The sequence below is a fragment of the Lissotriton helveticus genome, chromosome 10 (assembly GCF_964261635.1).
Source record: "Lissotriton helveticus chromosome 10, aLisHel1.1, whole genome shotgun sequence".
In the NCBI taxonomy this organism is placed as follows: Eukaryota; Metazoa; Chordata; class Amphibia; order Caudata; family Salamandridae; genus Lissotriton; species Lissotriton helveticus.
This window is the reverse complement of record NC_136071.1, coordinates 1,105,773,708-1,105,788,254: the sequence shown is the minus strand read 5'-3', so window position 1 is coordinate 1,105,788,254 and position 14,547 is coordinate 1,105,773,708. Positions and strand designations below refer to the sequence as shown.

The following is a 14,547-nucleotide window of genomic DNA, read 5'->3' as shown; positions in this document are numbered from 1 at the left end:
GCCCTTTCATAGGTTTCCACTTCATCTTTGGCATTTATCTGCCACCTGCTTTTCCCGCAAACCTGTGCAAAAGCTATAGCAGCAGTTTTGAAATGGTGCTTTATTTAATCATAATCCAATCTCAAAATAACCGCCATGTTGCTTCTTAATGCAGCAAGAACACACAACCTGAAGAGGCTCTTACAGTGGTACAGGTTTCCCATTTCAAGATGGCAGCCTGTCATGCCATTACTTTTGCTAATGCTATGACAAGATGACAAGTATGGCAGTATTTTGCGTCTTGCCATGTTAAAAAAACAACAAAAAACATTGGCAAAGCCAAGTTGCAAGGCAGACAAATAGGATTTGCTATTGTTCGCTCAGATAAGCGCGCACACACTTCACAAAACTTCTTCTTTTTAAAAAGAAAATGAACATTGTCAAGTTATCTTTGGCTACTTTCTCACACCAGTTTGAAGTAAATCACAAGTCTTGTGTATCACTACTGTGCAGAATGGGGCTAAAAATAGAGGTGCAAATTTGGAATTTGTATCGTGTAGGAAAAAAAAGTATAATGTTTAAATCAAAAATTTCAAATATTGGGAAAACCCTTGATTGAAGAGGAAGGACACATGGTGCAATCGTATTGGTAATGTTTGTCATGAATGGGTAGTGCTGGTTTGTTTGCTGATTGGTGGCAGTACAATAAAAGAGTCCTTACCCATACACTGTTTTGCAACGTCATGGTATCCTCCATTATTTTCCTCTCAATTCTATTATGCTCTTGATTTTGTATTGAGCCTTTCTATCCTTCCTCATGCTTCAGCCCTCATGCTTGTACTGCTTAAATCCCCAGCTAACCTATTTTTTGGACCTGCCATTTTGTAATGTCTTTTTTTGTTTTCAGTAAACGCATTTGCAATTTTTATTTACCTGCTTAGTGAGCAAACGTCTGGTTAAATGGATTATCAGAAAAACTAAGATTAGCAGCGTGTTTTTCTTAATTGACTAAATTCCTTCACGTTGACTGATCTGATTTTCTTTTCGGTCTCAAGGAAGAAGTTCACAAGTACGTACAGATGATGGGTGGCAGGGTCTACCGAGATCTCAATGTGTCTGTGACCCATCTGATTGCTGGTGAAGTTGGCAGCAAGAAATATTTGGTGGCTGCCAGTCTAAAGAAACCCATTTTGCTTCCGTCTTGGGTAAAAGCAGTATGGGATAAGTCCCTACAGAGGTAAACAAACATCTTATTTGTGGGTTGTAGACTTTTAGAAGAATTACGTCCACATTTGTCCCTGTTTACACAAGCAATTCTCCTCGGCTGCACATTTTTATAAATGGCTTCAGGGGATCAAAATTGAAAATGTATTTGTACAGATTTAACATAAATGGTGTCTTATATTGTGTTGCAAAATGCCCTCAGAATATGCACAGTTGTTTAACAAGCTGGACTAAATGTAATACTTATATATGTATGTATGACAAATATACTAGCCTGGGATCATACGGGGAATAAATGCACAGTTGAATGGAATTTTACTGTACTGAATTTTAAAGCTTGTTGGGTGGGGGGGAGGGGGGACGGGGAGGGTGGGAGGGCAACATTCCTTATGTATGCTTTTCCCTTTTGTCTTGCATAGTATTATCAGTTACACTGAAGTAAACATTCAAGACCATATTTGCCCCATTTTCCGTGGCTGCACAATTTGTGTAACTGGTTTGAGCAGCCTGGACAGGAAGGAAGTGCAGCGTCTCACTGGCAAACATGGAGGCCAGTACACAGGGCAGTTGAAAATGAATGAGTGCACTCACCTCATTGTACAAGAGGCTAAAGGTAATATATTACAGTTAGTGATTTGTTTATCTGTATGATCCTTCACACTTTATGTTGCCTACTTTTATTGTTGTTGACTAAATGTTTATGGCAGTAAAGAAAGCGTATATTTGATTTGTAATGTAGAGCCTTACTTTAGGAGTTCCACACAAGCAGTACTTTTTAGGTCACATTCTATCGTAACAGTAATCTTTTGTTTTTATTTCCTTCCGGAGTACTTATTTGCATTCCCAGTTGATTGATCTGGGTATACAATCACTATACTTGCAGGTACATTCAAAATAACAGTGAGTGCTCTTCATACATAGGTATGCTTTTCTTTAACTCTTAACTCGTAACTTGTATTCACGGTCAGGACATTGATACCTATAGAGAGGAGGAAGCTTTCAATGATTTCATCTTTCTGGCTCCAGCACTTAATTCCTAATATTGTACATAATATACCCATTTAACAATGTCAGTTACACATAACTGGTGTATTGCAGTGTTATTTTCATTATTATTAGTAGACAACCTTTGTATAACTCCACTTTAACCTTTTTTTAAATAAATAATTTTTGAAGGATTTTTAATAATGTAAGTCTACCATACTTACTTGGAACTCCACTTTAACCTTGTGTTTTTTCCCCAATTAATTTGTATGCTTTTACTTAACATAAAATAACATCTTACTACAATACATCTTCGCCTGGCAGTGGCTGTGCATTGCAGGGGGGCTTGGCTGCAACCAGGCCCTGCACCCAACCCCCTCACATGGCAAACACCCCCAAAAGTGGCCAACTGGCCACACACTTCCACCGGAGATTTTCTTTTTTCCCTTTTTTGGGGCGGGGAGCTCCTGTGAGAGTCCTACAGGACTACATAAGTTTGAGAGGGGTGTACTATTTGGTGGGACCGCCACAAAGCCAAAACATTCGTTTTTTGGTCCCAGGTGGTCCTTCTGGGAAACACTCGCCACCCCCACTCAAGGTCTAGGGGTCAGTTATCCCTACACTTCCCCCCCCTTAATTACGTATACACTCCTTTTAAAAAAAGATTTTTTTCTGGAACAGAATCCCGGAGTCTTGCAGGACTACGACCAATAAGAATTTGTTTTTCGTACATAGCCATGGGACTCCTGCAGAAGACCTGTGGCAACAGATATTGCTATATTGTAAACCTTAATTTCTCTAAAATGGCTGAATATATCATTAAAAGCACGTTTTCTGGATCGATATTTAGCTTTCTGCCAAATTTGATGTAATTCTGTTGTGCCATTTTTTTCTGTATCGTCTAATTTTTCCTATGGTTATTGCATGAGAAAAAAATCTTACGCGACCCCCTCACTTTTTCTTAGCCTTGTGCTTGTCACCCCAGAATTTTCAACAATGGAGGTGAGGTGGGGAAACCTTTATGCAGATTAGTCAGTTATTAGCAACATCAAACACTCTTCTTATGGAAACTCTGACTCATGTGTAACTGCACAGTGGCTACTGCTACAGTTTAATTTCCAGAAATAACAAAAACTTACTGTGTCAGACAAATCCTACATTGTTTCAGGCAGTTAACCTATGTTCGTCATTGCCACCTTGCAGGAAAGACAACAGTCTGCACACATTGCTTTCTGAGTCCTGCATAAATAAACAAATTATAGGATGCCCACTGTTAGAACTGGCTATTTCTGGTAGGCTAAGGCTGACGCCAAAGCCAGGCAGAAACCACCATTCTAGTCAGGGCAAGGGAGTCACACGCCAAGATAACCCCTGCTCACCCCCTTGGTAGCTTGGCACGAGCAGTGAGGCTAAACTCGGAGGCAATGTGTAAAGCATTTGCGCCAGCACACAACAACAACAACATCCTAGGCACACCACAAAAGGAACTCCACACAAGGTTATATAAAAATAACTTTTGTATTGTCAAAACACAGCAGATAGAAATCACACATGTACATTGTGCCAACTGGCACGGGCAATATTCATAAGGGATTATTTACACACATGGGCCACTGTCAGAATCTTTAGAAATAGACATACTGTCAGAAATTAGAATAAAAGGATATAAAATCACTGTAGCACAAAATATCAGTTATAAATCACAACCAGTAACTACTGGTAAAGGTAGGTACACACTACGCAATACTACTAACCATAGGCCTAGATCACGCATGGACACATAACCTCTCTAGTATAACTATAGTAGGCAAAACACAACCACCTAAGAATAAAATACATTTACGGGTATCAGCAAGAACACATTACACACGATGCATCAAAAACACATTCAGCGGTGTAGGGAAAAAGGTAAACACATGATGCATAAAACATTCAGAGGTGTAAGGAAAGAAAAACACATGATGCATCAACCAACACATTCAGAGGTGTAAAATCAAGGAAGACACATGATGCATTAAAAACATTCAGAGGTGCCAGGAAAGAAAACACAACTCAATAGCGCAAAGACACATGATGCCTAAAACATTCAGAGGTGCAAGGAGAAACCACACAATTGCGCAAAACCTACATAAGCCACCACCTGTGGCAGTCTCTAGGCCAACTGGCCTTGTTGGGGCAAGGACGCCCTGTGTCTCAATGTCAGAGGCCTAAACGTGGCAGGTGCCCACTACTTGCTGGGCACCTGAGAACATCCCAAGACCTAAACGGTGCAGCTGCCCACTAATTGCTGGGCAGCTGGGAATCAACAAAACAGCGACAGGACCCTCACTGGCCCTAGGAGCAAACTGCGCTCAATCGTTGGAGCCACACAGGCTCTTACACCACACTGCGGCCAAATGCTGGAGCCACACAGGCTCTGGGCATATCACACATGCCCCATTGTGCAGAACGTTGGAGCCACACAGGCTCTGAAACACTCGTGTCCCCCAAGAGCCTCACTGGGCTCCAAACACAGTAAATGCGGCCACGAGCCTCGCTGGGCTCTTAACACTAAGTAATTGCGGCCACAAGCCTCTCTGGGCTCTTAACACTAAGTAATTGCGGCCACAAGCCTCTCTGGGCTCTTAACACTAAGTAATTGTGGCCACGAGCCTCTCTGGGCCCTCCGTAACTCAACACAAATGCCCCCGGGACCCTCGCGGGTCAAACAAGAATGCGGCCTCACTGGGGGAGCAGCCTGCTTGGCCGGGATCGGCTCTTCAACCGAAGAGCCCACACGGGCCTCGCACTCGAGGGGAGGGGCGGGCACCGGCAATGTGCCCCGACGCCCCTCTCCCCCTCTCCCCTTCTCAGCCACTCACCGGGTCATGCCGATCACTCGGGCGCAGCTCCCCCGAAGGCCCTTCTCTCCTTACGGCTCTCGGCGGCTCCCAGTAATGCTCGGAGGACACGGGCCAATCCGGTCGCGGCCCTCTCGACGAGCCTCCTCAGTCACCCGGGAGTCAGCCAATAGCAGTGCGGCTCCCGGGACGAGCCCCTAGTGACGCGCTAGCCTCCAACCAGTGGCTGCACGGCTCGAGTGATGACGCGGCGGCGCTGGGGCCAATCCCAGCGCGGCGTTGGTGAGGGGGCTCGCCTCTCTCGACCAATGAGAGAGCAGCGGCCTCGATCTTTGCTCTAGAAGCGCCGGCAAGGTGCGGCGAGATCGCGGGGTGATTTACGGCCCCTGGCAGTAGGGGATTTCAACGGCAACAAGGTTGTGAAGGGCGCTGAACACAGCAAGTAAAAACAAAGCGCTTCCAGACGCTGGTGACAAGGAGAGCGCTCCAAAGCGCTGGGGGACCAAATGAAATGCTTCCAAGCGCTATAGGGAATAAAAACGCTCCCCAGCGCTAGAGACAAGAGAAAGCGCCCTCCAGTGCTATAAGTAACATAAAGCGCTCTCAAGGCGCTTGGGGGGGCTCAGACAGCGCCAGGCCCCTCAGAAATGACCCCCTTAGCAAGGAGGGTCCCAGCAACAAGTAGGACATCACAGGAAAAGGTTTCCAGGGCCAAAACAAAGTCTCCAATCACCCCAGGCAAGGCAGAGGGGTCCCAGGAATTCCTTCAGCAGTCCATCAGATATCCAGGGGCTGGGCAGGGCCCAGGGATTCCCCTGGGCCCAAGCAGCAGCACGCCCCTGGTAGATTCAAGTCCAAAAACAAGAACATTTTGGAAGGGGACACAGCCCCTTCTTATACAGAGAAAAGTCTTTGAAGTCTAAAGGGTACAGGCAGTGTGAGAACCAGCTAGAACTGGTTATAGGGAAGTCCTTTCAGTATCAGGGACAGAGGTGACAGTCGCCCAGCGGGGAGGTGGAGCCAGCATTGTGGCAGGCAGGCACAGCCTCATTCACTATCAGGTGCTATCTCCTCCCACTTCCCTGGCAGCAGATGCTGCCTTTCATCCACGGGCTGACTCAGACAACCTCCTGGGGCTCCCCAGCCCCTGTCATCCTCAAACCAGACAGTCCATCCACAAGCAGGCCCAGGCACTCCTGGGCCAGGCTCACCAGCCAATCACACGCCAGGCACAAATTACACAAATATGCCAACTTCTAAAAGTGGCACTTCTAGACTAGACACACCATTACGCAGCATTCAATCTCACGAGTTCACACATATCAAACTCGACCCTGCACTCCCCACACATCAGGAACTACCATGGGCATACATATTCCCCATTCATTCCTATGGGAGGGCAGTTCACTCACCACACATACACAGAGAGCTCACGCACTTTACACTGTACCACAGTGAAAAAGTGCGCAAAGGCCTAAAATCATCAACACTAGGTTCCAGAAACAGGCTAGGAAAAAGCAAAAAGTTTCGGGGTGAACCTGCCAAAAAGAGCCAGGTCCAACACCCACAACTAGAATGGTTATTAAATTGCTGGTCTCTTCATTTACAAATGTTCATTTGTCATAATTAGATGTATCCTAAATCATTGCAATGAAATGTAGAAGTTTCCTCGCTAATGTTAATTTATTGAGATTTTGTCACGCCCAGCAATCACCAAAGATGTTGTATTTTGGCAGTGTAGCAGAATAGATTAGTAGAAAAGCACAGGGGAACCAGATGCACACTGTTTTGATGTGTGGTTGGAAGAGTGTTGTTGTCTTTGCTTTAAGTCTTTGTGAGAAGTACTTCTATGTCTTGGTTAATGACCATCAAATTATTGTTTTCGTGTTGCAGTGATACAGCTCCCAGTGTTCTGATGGATAAGGAAGGAAGCGTATTTCTAAAATTTGTTATGCTGACAGTACTGATTATCTCTGCAGATCCTTTTAGTGTGTTAGTAGTATACTTTTTTGTGTTCTTGATTCAATTTCTTATTCTAGCTATGGTAAGAGGTTGTCCACTCTGATCGTATGGATTACAAGAGGCATTGCTAAAGAGATCGGATATCTTCCTTGATAGACTGTGTTACAATAATTTTTTATACATTTGCCAAACAGTCATTTTGTCGGTACCAGGGCTGTGGCGCTCTGGTGCCTAGGCACACAGAGCCCAACCAACCTTTCCACTCTGCAGCAGAGCACCACAGCCCTGTTACTGACAAACCAACTGTGCTCCTTTGTCCCCCGGACCCTTTTGACCAGAGCCCCCCCCATTGGGAGTTCCTGGACTTGTCCCCAAGTCCCTGTCTGCATCCTGTTTCTATGTGGCCCCCTTTCTTCTACTGGTCAGTGATCAGTGAGCTGAAGTCATATGAGGTCAGCTATCCTCCCACACCAAGAGATGGATTAAGTCTAAGGGGCAAATAACCTTGCTGGTGGCCATACACACATTTTAAGCGGTTTACAATGGCCCAAGTGGCTTACAGCAGGACTATCCTTCACAGAAAAGTTGTTAGAAATAAGGGCTACCTTTAAACTGTGTGACACTTGAGAAAACTAAAGCAGTATAAGTTAAGCAACATCTGGTGTTTTCCAGTTTCTACTGAAAAGCAAAATTCCCTCCATGTGACTTTTATCAATTACACTTGTTTTTAACTAACAACCAGAGCCCATAAGAATACCATTACTCTCCAAGTTTTCTTTAACAATCCAATTACTCCAGCTGAATGTTCATTAAATGCAGTAAATTTTCCGGGGTTCTTGGAAGCTGGTCAGCTGCAGAACAAGTCACTGGGTCACAGTTGTCAAGACTTAGTGGAGCAGGCTGGGTTTGGCGCCAAAAGTCCACAGCAGTCTTAAAGTTCTCACTTTTTCTCTCGGCGTCCTTCTGTTCTTGATCTGTCCAATCTGAGTTCCTGGTGTCAGGAGTGCCACATAAATACTCAATTTAGTGGTGTTATGGGGAGTGACGGGTAGTAGCCAATGGTATACTTACCTTTAAGGTGTCTAGACCATGTATATAACCCTGCCCCAGTGAGCCTAATTCCGCCAAAACGAATATGGTGGAATTTTTAAGGTCATGTGCACATCAGGTAGTCCACATTACTAGCCTGAGTGGTGGGGAAGGAGGGAAGGAGGGAAGGGGGAAGGGGGGGCACGCCTCCTGACTAATATTCCCGCCTGGCCTGGTGCTATATGAGCCCAGTGAGGGTGTGGCATTTTCCCCTGTCAAGGGAAGCTTAGGTCGCATATCACAGGCAGCAGAGGCCTTTGAAGCCCCCGGCCTTGATATGCTGATTACTTAGCTCCGGCCGGAGCAGGCATTGTTTCTTCCCTCAGAGAGCAAAGGATGCCACCTGCAGGGGGTCAGAAACCTATATGTGGTGGCAGGCTGGTCTACACCAGTCAGTCGGTAGGTGTACAGGGGGCACCTCTAAGGTGCCCTCTGGGTACATGTTTTAATAAATCCATCACTGTCATCAGGGTCGGTTTATTAATATGAGATGTTTGATACCAAACGTCTCTAGTTTCAGTAAAGCCATCATGTGGCTGGTGAACTCCTAAATCCAGTGTCCAGCACATGTACTCAAATTGGCTTCCCTGTCCACTTGTAATATCTAAGAATAGATAGAATTTGACATCAAAGGGGCAGGTCTGCTCAGGCAGATATGTCCACACATGTAGTATAGTGCACCATCCTTAGGGCTGTAAGGCTTGCTGTAGGGGTGACTCACTCAATCAATCAATTAATCAATCAAATTTATATAGCGCGCTACTCACCCGGAAGGTCTCAAGGTGCTTTTTTATTAATGCTGATGTCTCATTTGAGTCTTTCAAGTTGAGAATGATTTGGGTGTTACTCTGCATGTGAAATTTGGGCCATGGGCTTCAATCAATCAATCAAGGGATTTGTAGAGCGCGCTACTCACCCGTTAGGGTCTCAAGGCGCTGGGGGGGGGGTCTGCTACTGCTCGAAAAGCCAGGTCTTGAGTTGCTTCCTGAAGGAGAGGTGGTCCTGGGTCAGCCGTAGGTGGATGGGGAGGGAGTTCCATGTCTTGGCTGCCAGGTAGGAGAAGGATCTTCCTCCGGCGGTGGCTCTGCGAATACATGGTACGGTGGCGAGGGCGAGGCTGGTTGATCGGAGCTGTCGGGTGGGCGTGTAGAAGGTGAGGCGGTTGTTGAGGTACTTGGGGCCCAGGTTGTGGAGAGCCTTGTGTGCGTGGGTGAGGAGTCTAAACGTGATCCTCTTGCTGACGGGGAGCCAGTACAGCTTTCTCAGGTGGTCGGAGATGTGGCTGTGGCGGGGGATGTCCAGGATGAGTCGTGCGGAGGCGTTCTGTATGCGCTGGAGTCTTTTCTGCAGTTTGGCAGTGGTTCCCGCGTAGAGGGTGTTCACGTAGTCCAGTCGGCTGGTGACGAGTGCCTGGGTGACCGTCTTCCTGGTTTCTGTGGGGATCCATCGGAAGATCTTACGGAGCATGCGCAGGGTGTTGAAGCAGGATGACGAGACGGCGTTGATTTGTCTGGTCATCGAGAGGGAGGAGTCCAGGATGAAGCCCAGGTTTCGTGCGTGGTCCGTTGGCTTGGGAGTGGAGCCCAGGGCGGGGGGCCACCAGGAGTCGTCCCAGGCGGAGGGGGATGATCCCAGGATGAGGACTTCCGTCTTGTCTGAGTTCAGTTTCAGGCGGCTGGTCTTCATCCACTCTGCGACGTCTTTCATTCCTTCCTGGAGGTTGGCTCTGGGGGTGGCGGGGTCTTTGGTGAGGGAGAGGATCAGCTGGGTGTCGTCGGCGTAGGAGATGATGTTCAGGTTGTGTTGGCGTGCGATGGCTGCGAGGGGGCTCATGTAGACGTTGAAGAGAGTGGGGCTGAGAGAGAATCCTTGAGGTACGCCACAGATGACTTCGGTGGCCGCGGATCGGAACGGGGGGAGGCGGACTCTCTGGGTTCTTCCGGCGAGGAACGAGATGATCCACTCCAGTGCCTTCTCTTGGATTCCGATGTTGCTGAGGCGCTGTATTAGGGTGTGGTGGCAAACCGTATTGAACGCCGCAGAGAGGTCCAGGAGGATGAGGGCAGCTGTTTCCCCGTTGTCGAGCAAGGATCTGATGTCGTCAGTGGCTGCGATGAGGGCGGTCTCGGTGCTGTGGTTGGCTCGGAAACCGGACTGTGAGGGGTCGAGGGATCTGTTCGTCTCGAGGAAGGCGGCGAGCTGTTTGTTGATGGTCTTCTCGATGACTTTGGCCGGAAAAGGGAGGAGCGAGATGGGGCAGAAGTTCTTGAGGTCGGTGGGTTCCGCTGTCGGTTTCTTCAGGAGGGCGCTGAGCTCGGCATGCTCCCAGCTCTCCGGGAAGGTGGCGGTGGCAAAGGAGATGTTGATGATGTCTCGGAGTTGGGGTGCGATGATGGAGTCGGCCTTGTTGAAGACGTGGTGGGGACAGGGGTCGGTTGGGGATCCGGAGTGGATGGTGTTCATCGTGCGGGTGGTGTCTTCGGTGCTGACCGGGGTCCAGTTGCGAAGGGTGTGGTGGGGGGCGTTGGTTCGGTGGTTGGATGCGTGGGCGGTGCGCCGAAGCTGTTGTGTATGTCGGCGACCTTGCGGTGGAAGAAGGAGGCGAGTGAGTCGCAAAAGTCTTGCGAGGGAGTGATGTCGTAGTTTCTGGCGCTGGGGTTGGAGAGCTCTTTGACGATGCTGAAGAGTTCCTTGCAGTTGTGGGTGTTGTTGTCCAGTCGTTCTTTGAATGTTGACCTTTTGGTGTTGCGAATCAGCTGATGGTGTGTGCGGGTGGCGATCTTGAGGGTAGTCATGTTTTCAGTAGTCTGGTCGTGGCGCCAGGCTTTTTCAAGGGTGCGGCAGTTTTTCTTGGATGTTTTGAGTTCGTCGGTGAACCATGAGGCTTTCTTGCTGCCGGGTCTGCTGGGAGGGTTCTTTAGTGGTGCGAGGTCGTCGGCGCAGTTGGTGAGCCACTGTGTGAAGATGCGGGCTGCTTCGTTGGGGTCCGTTGCGCTGGCTGGAGGGTTCTGGCTGAGGGGGGTGGAGAGCTGGTCGGCGGTGATCTTGCTCCAGCTCCTGCGGGGAACCTGTTGCGGGTGGTGGTGGGTCGTGGTTCTCCTGAAGCTGTTGTGGACGCAGCTGTGGTCAGTCCAATGGAGTCCGGTGGAGTGGCTGAAGGAGATGTGCTTGCTGGAGGAGAAGACGGGGTCAAGCGCGTGGCCGGCGTAGTGGGTGGGGGTCTTCACCAGTTGCTTGAGTCCGAGGTTGGCGAGGTGGTCCAGCAGGGTGGTGGAGTTGTTGTCTTTGTTGTTCTCCAGGTGGAAGTTGAGGTCCCCCAGGAGGATGTAGTCAGAGGAGGTGAGGGCGTGCAGGCTGATGAAGTCTGCGATGGCTTCGCTGAATTGTGTGCGTGGTCCCGGAGGTCTGTAGATGAGAGTGCCTCTGAGGGTGGTCTTGGGGTCGGTGTGTATCTGGAAGTGGAGGTGCTCGGCGGCGGTGAAGGTGTCGTCGGAGTTGGTCGTGATGCGGATGGTGTTACTGTGGACGATGGCGATGCCTCCTCCGGTCTGGTTGACGCGGTCCCTCCGGGTGATCTTGTATCCGTCCAGGATGGCTATGGCGATGTCGGGGGCTGAGGAGGCGTTCAACCAGGTTTCCGTGAGGAAGGCGACGTCTGGTGATGTTGTGTCGAGCAGGCTCCAGAGTTCGACGGCGTGTCTGTAGACGGAGCCGGTGTTGAGCAGGATGCATTTGAGGTGGTAGTTGCTGGTGCCTGGCCTTTCAGGTGCGGTGCAGGTCCGGAGGCAGGTGAAATTGCAGGCCTGGCAGGTGAAGGGTCCGTGGGTGCGTTTCGGGGTGGCTCGGTAGCAGGTGGGGTTCCGGCCGGCATTGAGGGTGGCGGCATCGTAGGTCCGTCGTGTAGGCTGGCATCGTCGGGGGCCAGGGGTCCTGGCGCTGAGCGCGGTCCAGGCGCGGACGGGCACAGACCTCACCTATACTGCATGCAGTGTATGCTGGCATGGCACATAGGAGAAGTGCCATGTTGTGTCTTCACTTTTTTCTGCATCATGGCACACAGCTTGCAATGGCAGTTTGCATGTTGGTACTGAGGGGTCCCTTTGTGTGGCACAATACATGCTGCACCCGTTTAGAGAACCCTCTTTAGTTTCCTTGCCCTAGGTACCAGGGGTACCATTTGCTAGGGACTTACACTGGGGCTAAAGGTATTGCCAATTGGGGGAAACAATTGTAAAGTCTTAGGGAAAGAGATCTGGCATTGGGGACCTGCATAGCAGAAACCCAGTGTACTTCTGTCAAAATTGCATCAAATACCTGGCAAAAAGTTGGGGTGACCATGCCAAAATAGGGCACTTTCCTATACTACGCACAATGTGAAGAGAACTATGTTCTGGATTTAGTGAAACTGTGCTGCTTTTATTGCATACATTACCTGTGAAAATTCTGAGTTAGTTTGTAAGATGTACACAGTGCAGCTCAGCAATTTGACAGGACAAACATAGTTATATATTTCCTATTATGTGCTGCAGATGATGCTGTTTCTGCAAAAATCAGGTACATGCACCAGTTCAGAGTGAGAACACTGATGCAGATACAGCCCGGGGATCATGGAATTCAACATACATTTCTACTAACTCCATTTCAAAAAGAGCCTTGGAACTGATGGTTCAGAAATAAGGCTTGTACTTGGCACCATCAGCTGAACCAGCCCTGTGACTGATTATATTTAATGGAAACCTATAGAACTGTGCTTGCTCTTTCCCCCCAGATGTAAAATACACTACAACAATACAAACTGCACAGAATACAAGGAGAAAGTTCAGCTCACATGCTTGGTAAAAATCAATGCTTCGATGTCCTGATGGCTTTCAAATACACACAGAATCCCACAGTCATGGCTCAACAATGTAAAATAAACTTTGCTACCGTTGTGAACTTTAAATGCACATGATCCAAGGCATCCTGTAAGTCATGAAGTTTACTTTTCTACTTTAGCTGCTTCTTCATGCAACAACACAGTCTGCTGCCACAGACGTCCCTATAGCTACAAGTATATATAGTCATTCTTTAGTAGACTTGCCATTTCATGGCACAAAAACAAATGCTGATAACCACGGAATGTAAAATGTTTTGAAAACACTGAAAAATTCCACAGACATTTGTCTTTAGTTATGTAGCATAGAGCTCTACCGTTGGATGACCAGTCGTGTAAAGATGCCTTAAATAATCAGAGAGTTTAAAACCCACTTGTGGTTTTCTTTGTAGAACCTGCTGAGGAAACTGCTTAGTAATTTTGCACTTCAGGAAGGCGGACTTCCTTGAATGTCATACGTTTGGGTAAGGACAACAACCAGGTTAGCTAAGCTTTCTTAGACAAATATTGTGACCACATTACTCCTGGTTTAAGTATATATGGTTGTTGTATTGTCTGTCTGAATAAGATTATTGTTAGGCATCAGAGAATCTATGAAGGCTTTGAGAGCTAAGTGGGCGTTTGTAAGTTCCAAGTAGTTGATGTAACAGATGCTCTCCTCTTCCATCCATAGACATTGACAAAAAGGTTGCCTAGATGGAGAAAGGTCATCTCAGTGGGTTCCTCAGCCTGACAGGTGTGGGACTATCATCAGCACAGGAGGATCCTATTGAAAAGGCACTGCTTGTAGATACTTGTTTGCCTCCACAGGACAGATTGCTTTGCTGTTGAAAGTTGTTGTCCCAGTTGACTTTCTATTGAGATTGTTGATCCTTCTAACATCGTTTAAGTGGTATTATATGCAGTCTTGCGCTCAGGACAACAAAATGCAGGAACCGGGAGTTCTGAAGAGGAGTTGACACTCTTCCTGGATTGACAACACTTTCTGTAATGTAATGTAAAAATATTTATTGAGCACGGTTGCTGCCCGCAGGCGTCCAAGCGCTGGGTTGGAGGGAAAGTGACTGGAAGGAGCTAAGGTACATAGGATTGAGCAAACAGCAGTGTCTTTAGATTTTTCCGGAATACAAGTAGGCCAGGGTTGGAGCGGAGTGAGATGGGAAGAGCATTCCAGAGCCTGGCGGTGTTCAAGGAGAACAGCCTACCTCCAGACCTGGCTCGCTTCACTCTGGGAACAACGGCGAGGAATGCCTCCGTCGACCGAAGGTTCCTCTTAGGATGGTAGGGGGTGACCAGGCCGATGTTTATGGCAGGGCCCGTTTTCCAGAAAGCGCGGTGTGCCAAGCATAGCGCCTTAAAGGCCACTCTCTGCCTCACTGGCAGCCAGTGAAGACTTTTTAGAGCAGGTCTGGCCGACTGGGTCCGCGGAATTTCCAGCAGGGTGCGTGCTGCGCAATTTTGAACAATTTGCAATTTCCTGACGGTCATCTCTGGGGCCCCCAGGTATAGAGCATTGTTTGAGTCCAGACGGGATTGAATCAGACCTTGTACTGCCACCTTTTTGGCCTCTAGGGGAAGTAACGGGAGCACTTTCCT

At 48.2% G+C, this 14,547-nt stretch overlaps 1 protein-coding gene across 5 annotated transcripts in view; it reads left to right on the top strand.

Annotated features, from left to right (window-relative positions):
- The window catches only part of TOPBP1 (DNA topoisomerase II binding protein 1), a 303,450-nt gene that overhangs the window by 52,477 nt on the left and 236,426 nt on the right, over window positions 1–14,547 (top strand). For all 5 annotated transcript variants that reach the window (XM_078663859.1, XM_078663862.1, XM_078663863.1 and 2 more), the window contains 2 exons: window positions 1,035–1,216; window positions 1,623–1,816. In XM_078663859.1, coding sequence (XP_078519985.1) covers window positions 1,035–1,216; window positions 1,623–1,816 — 376 coding nt within the window. The remainder of the gene's footprint in view (window positions 1–1,034; window positions 1,217–1,622; window positions 1,817–14,547) is intronic.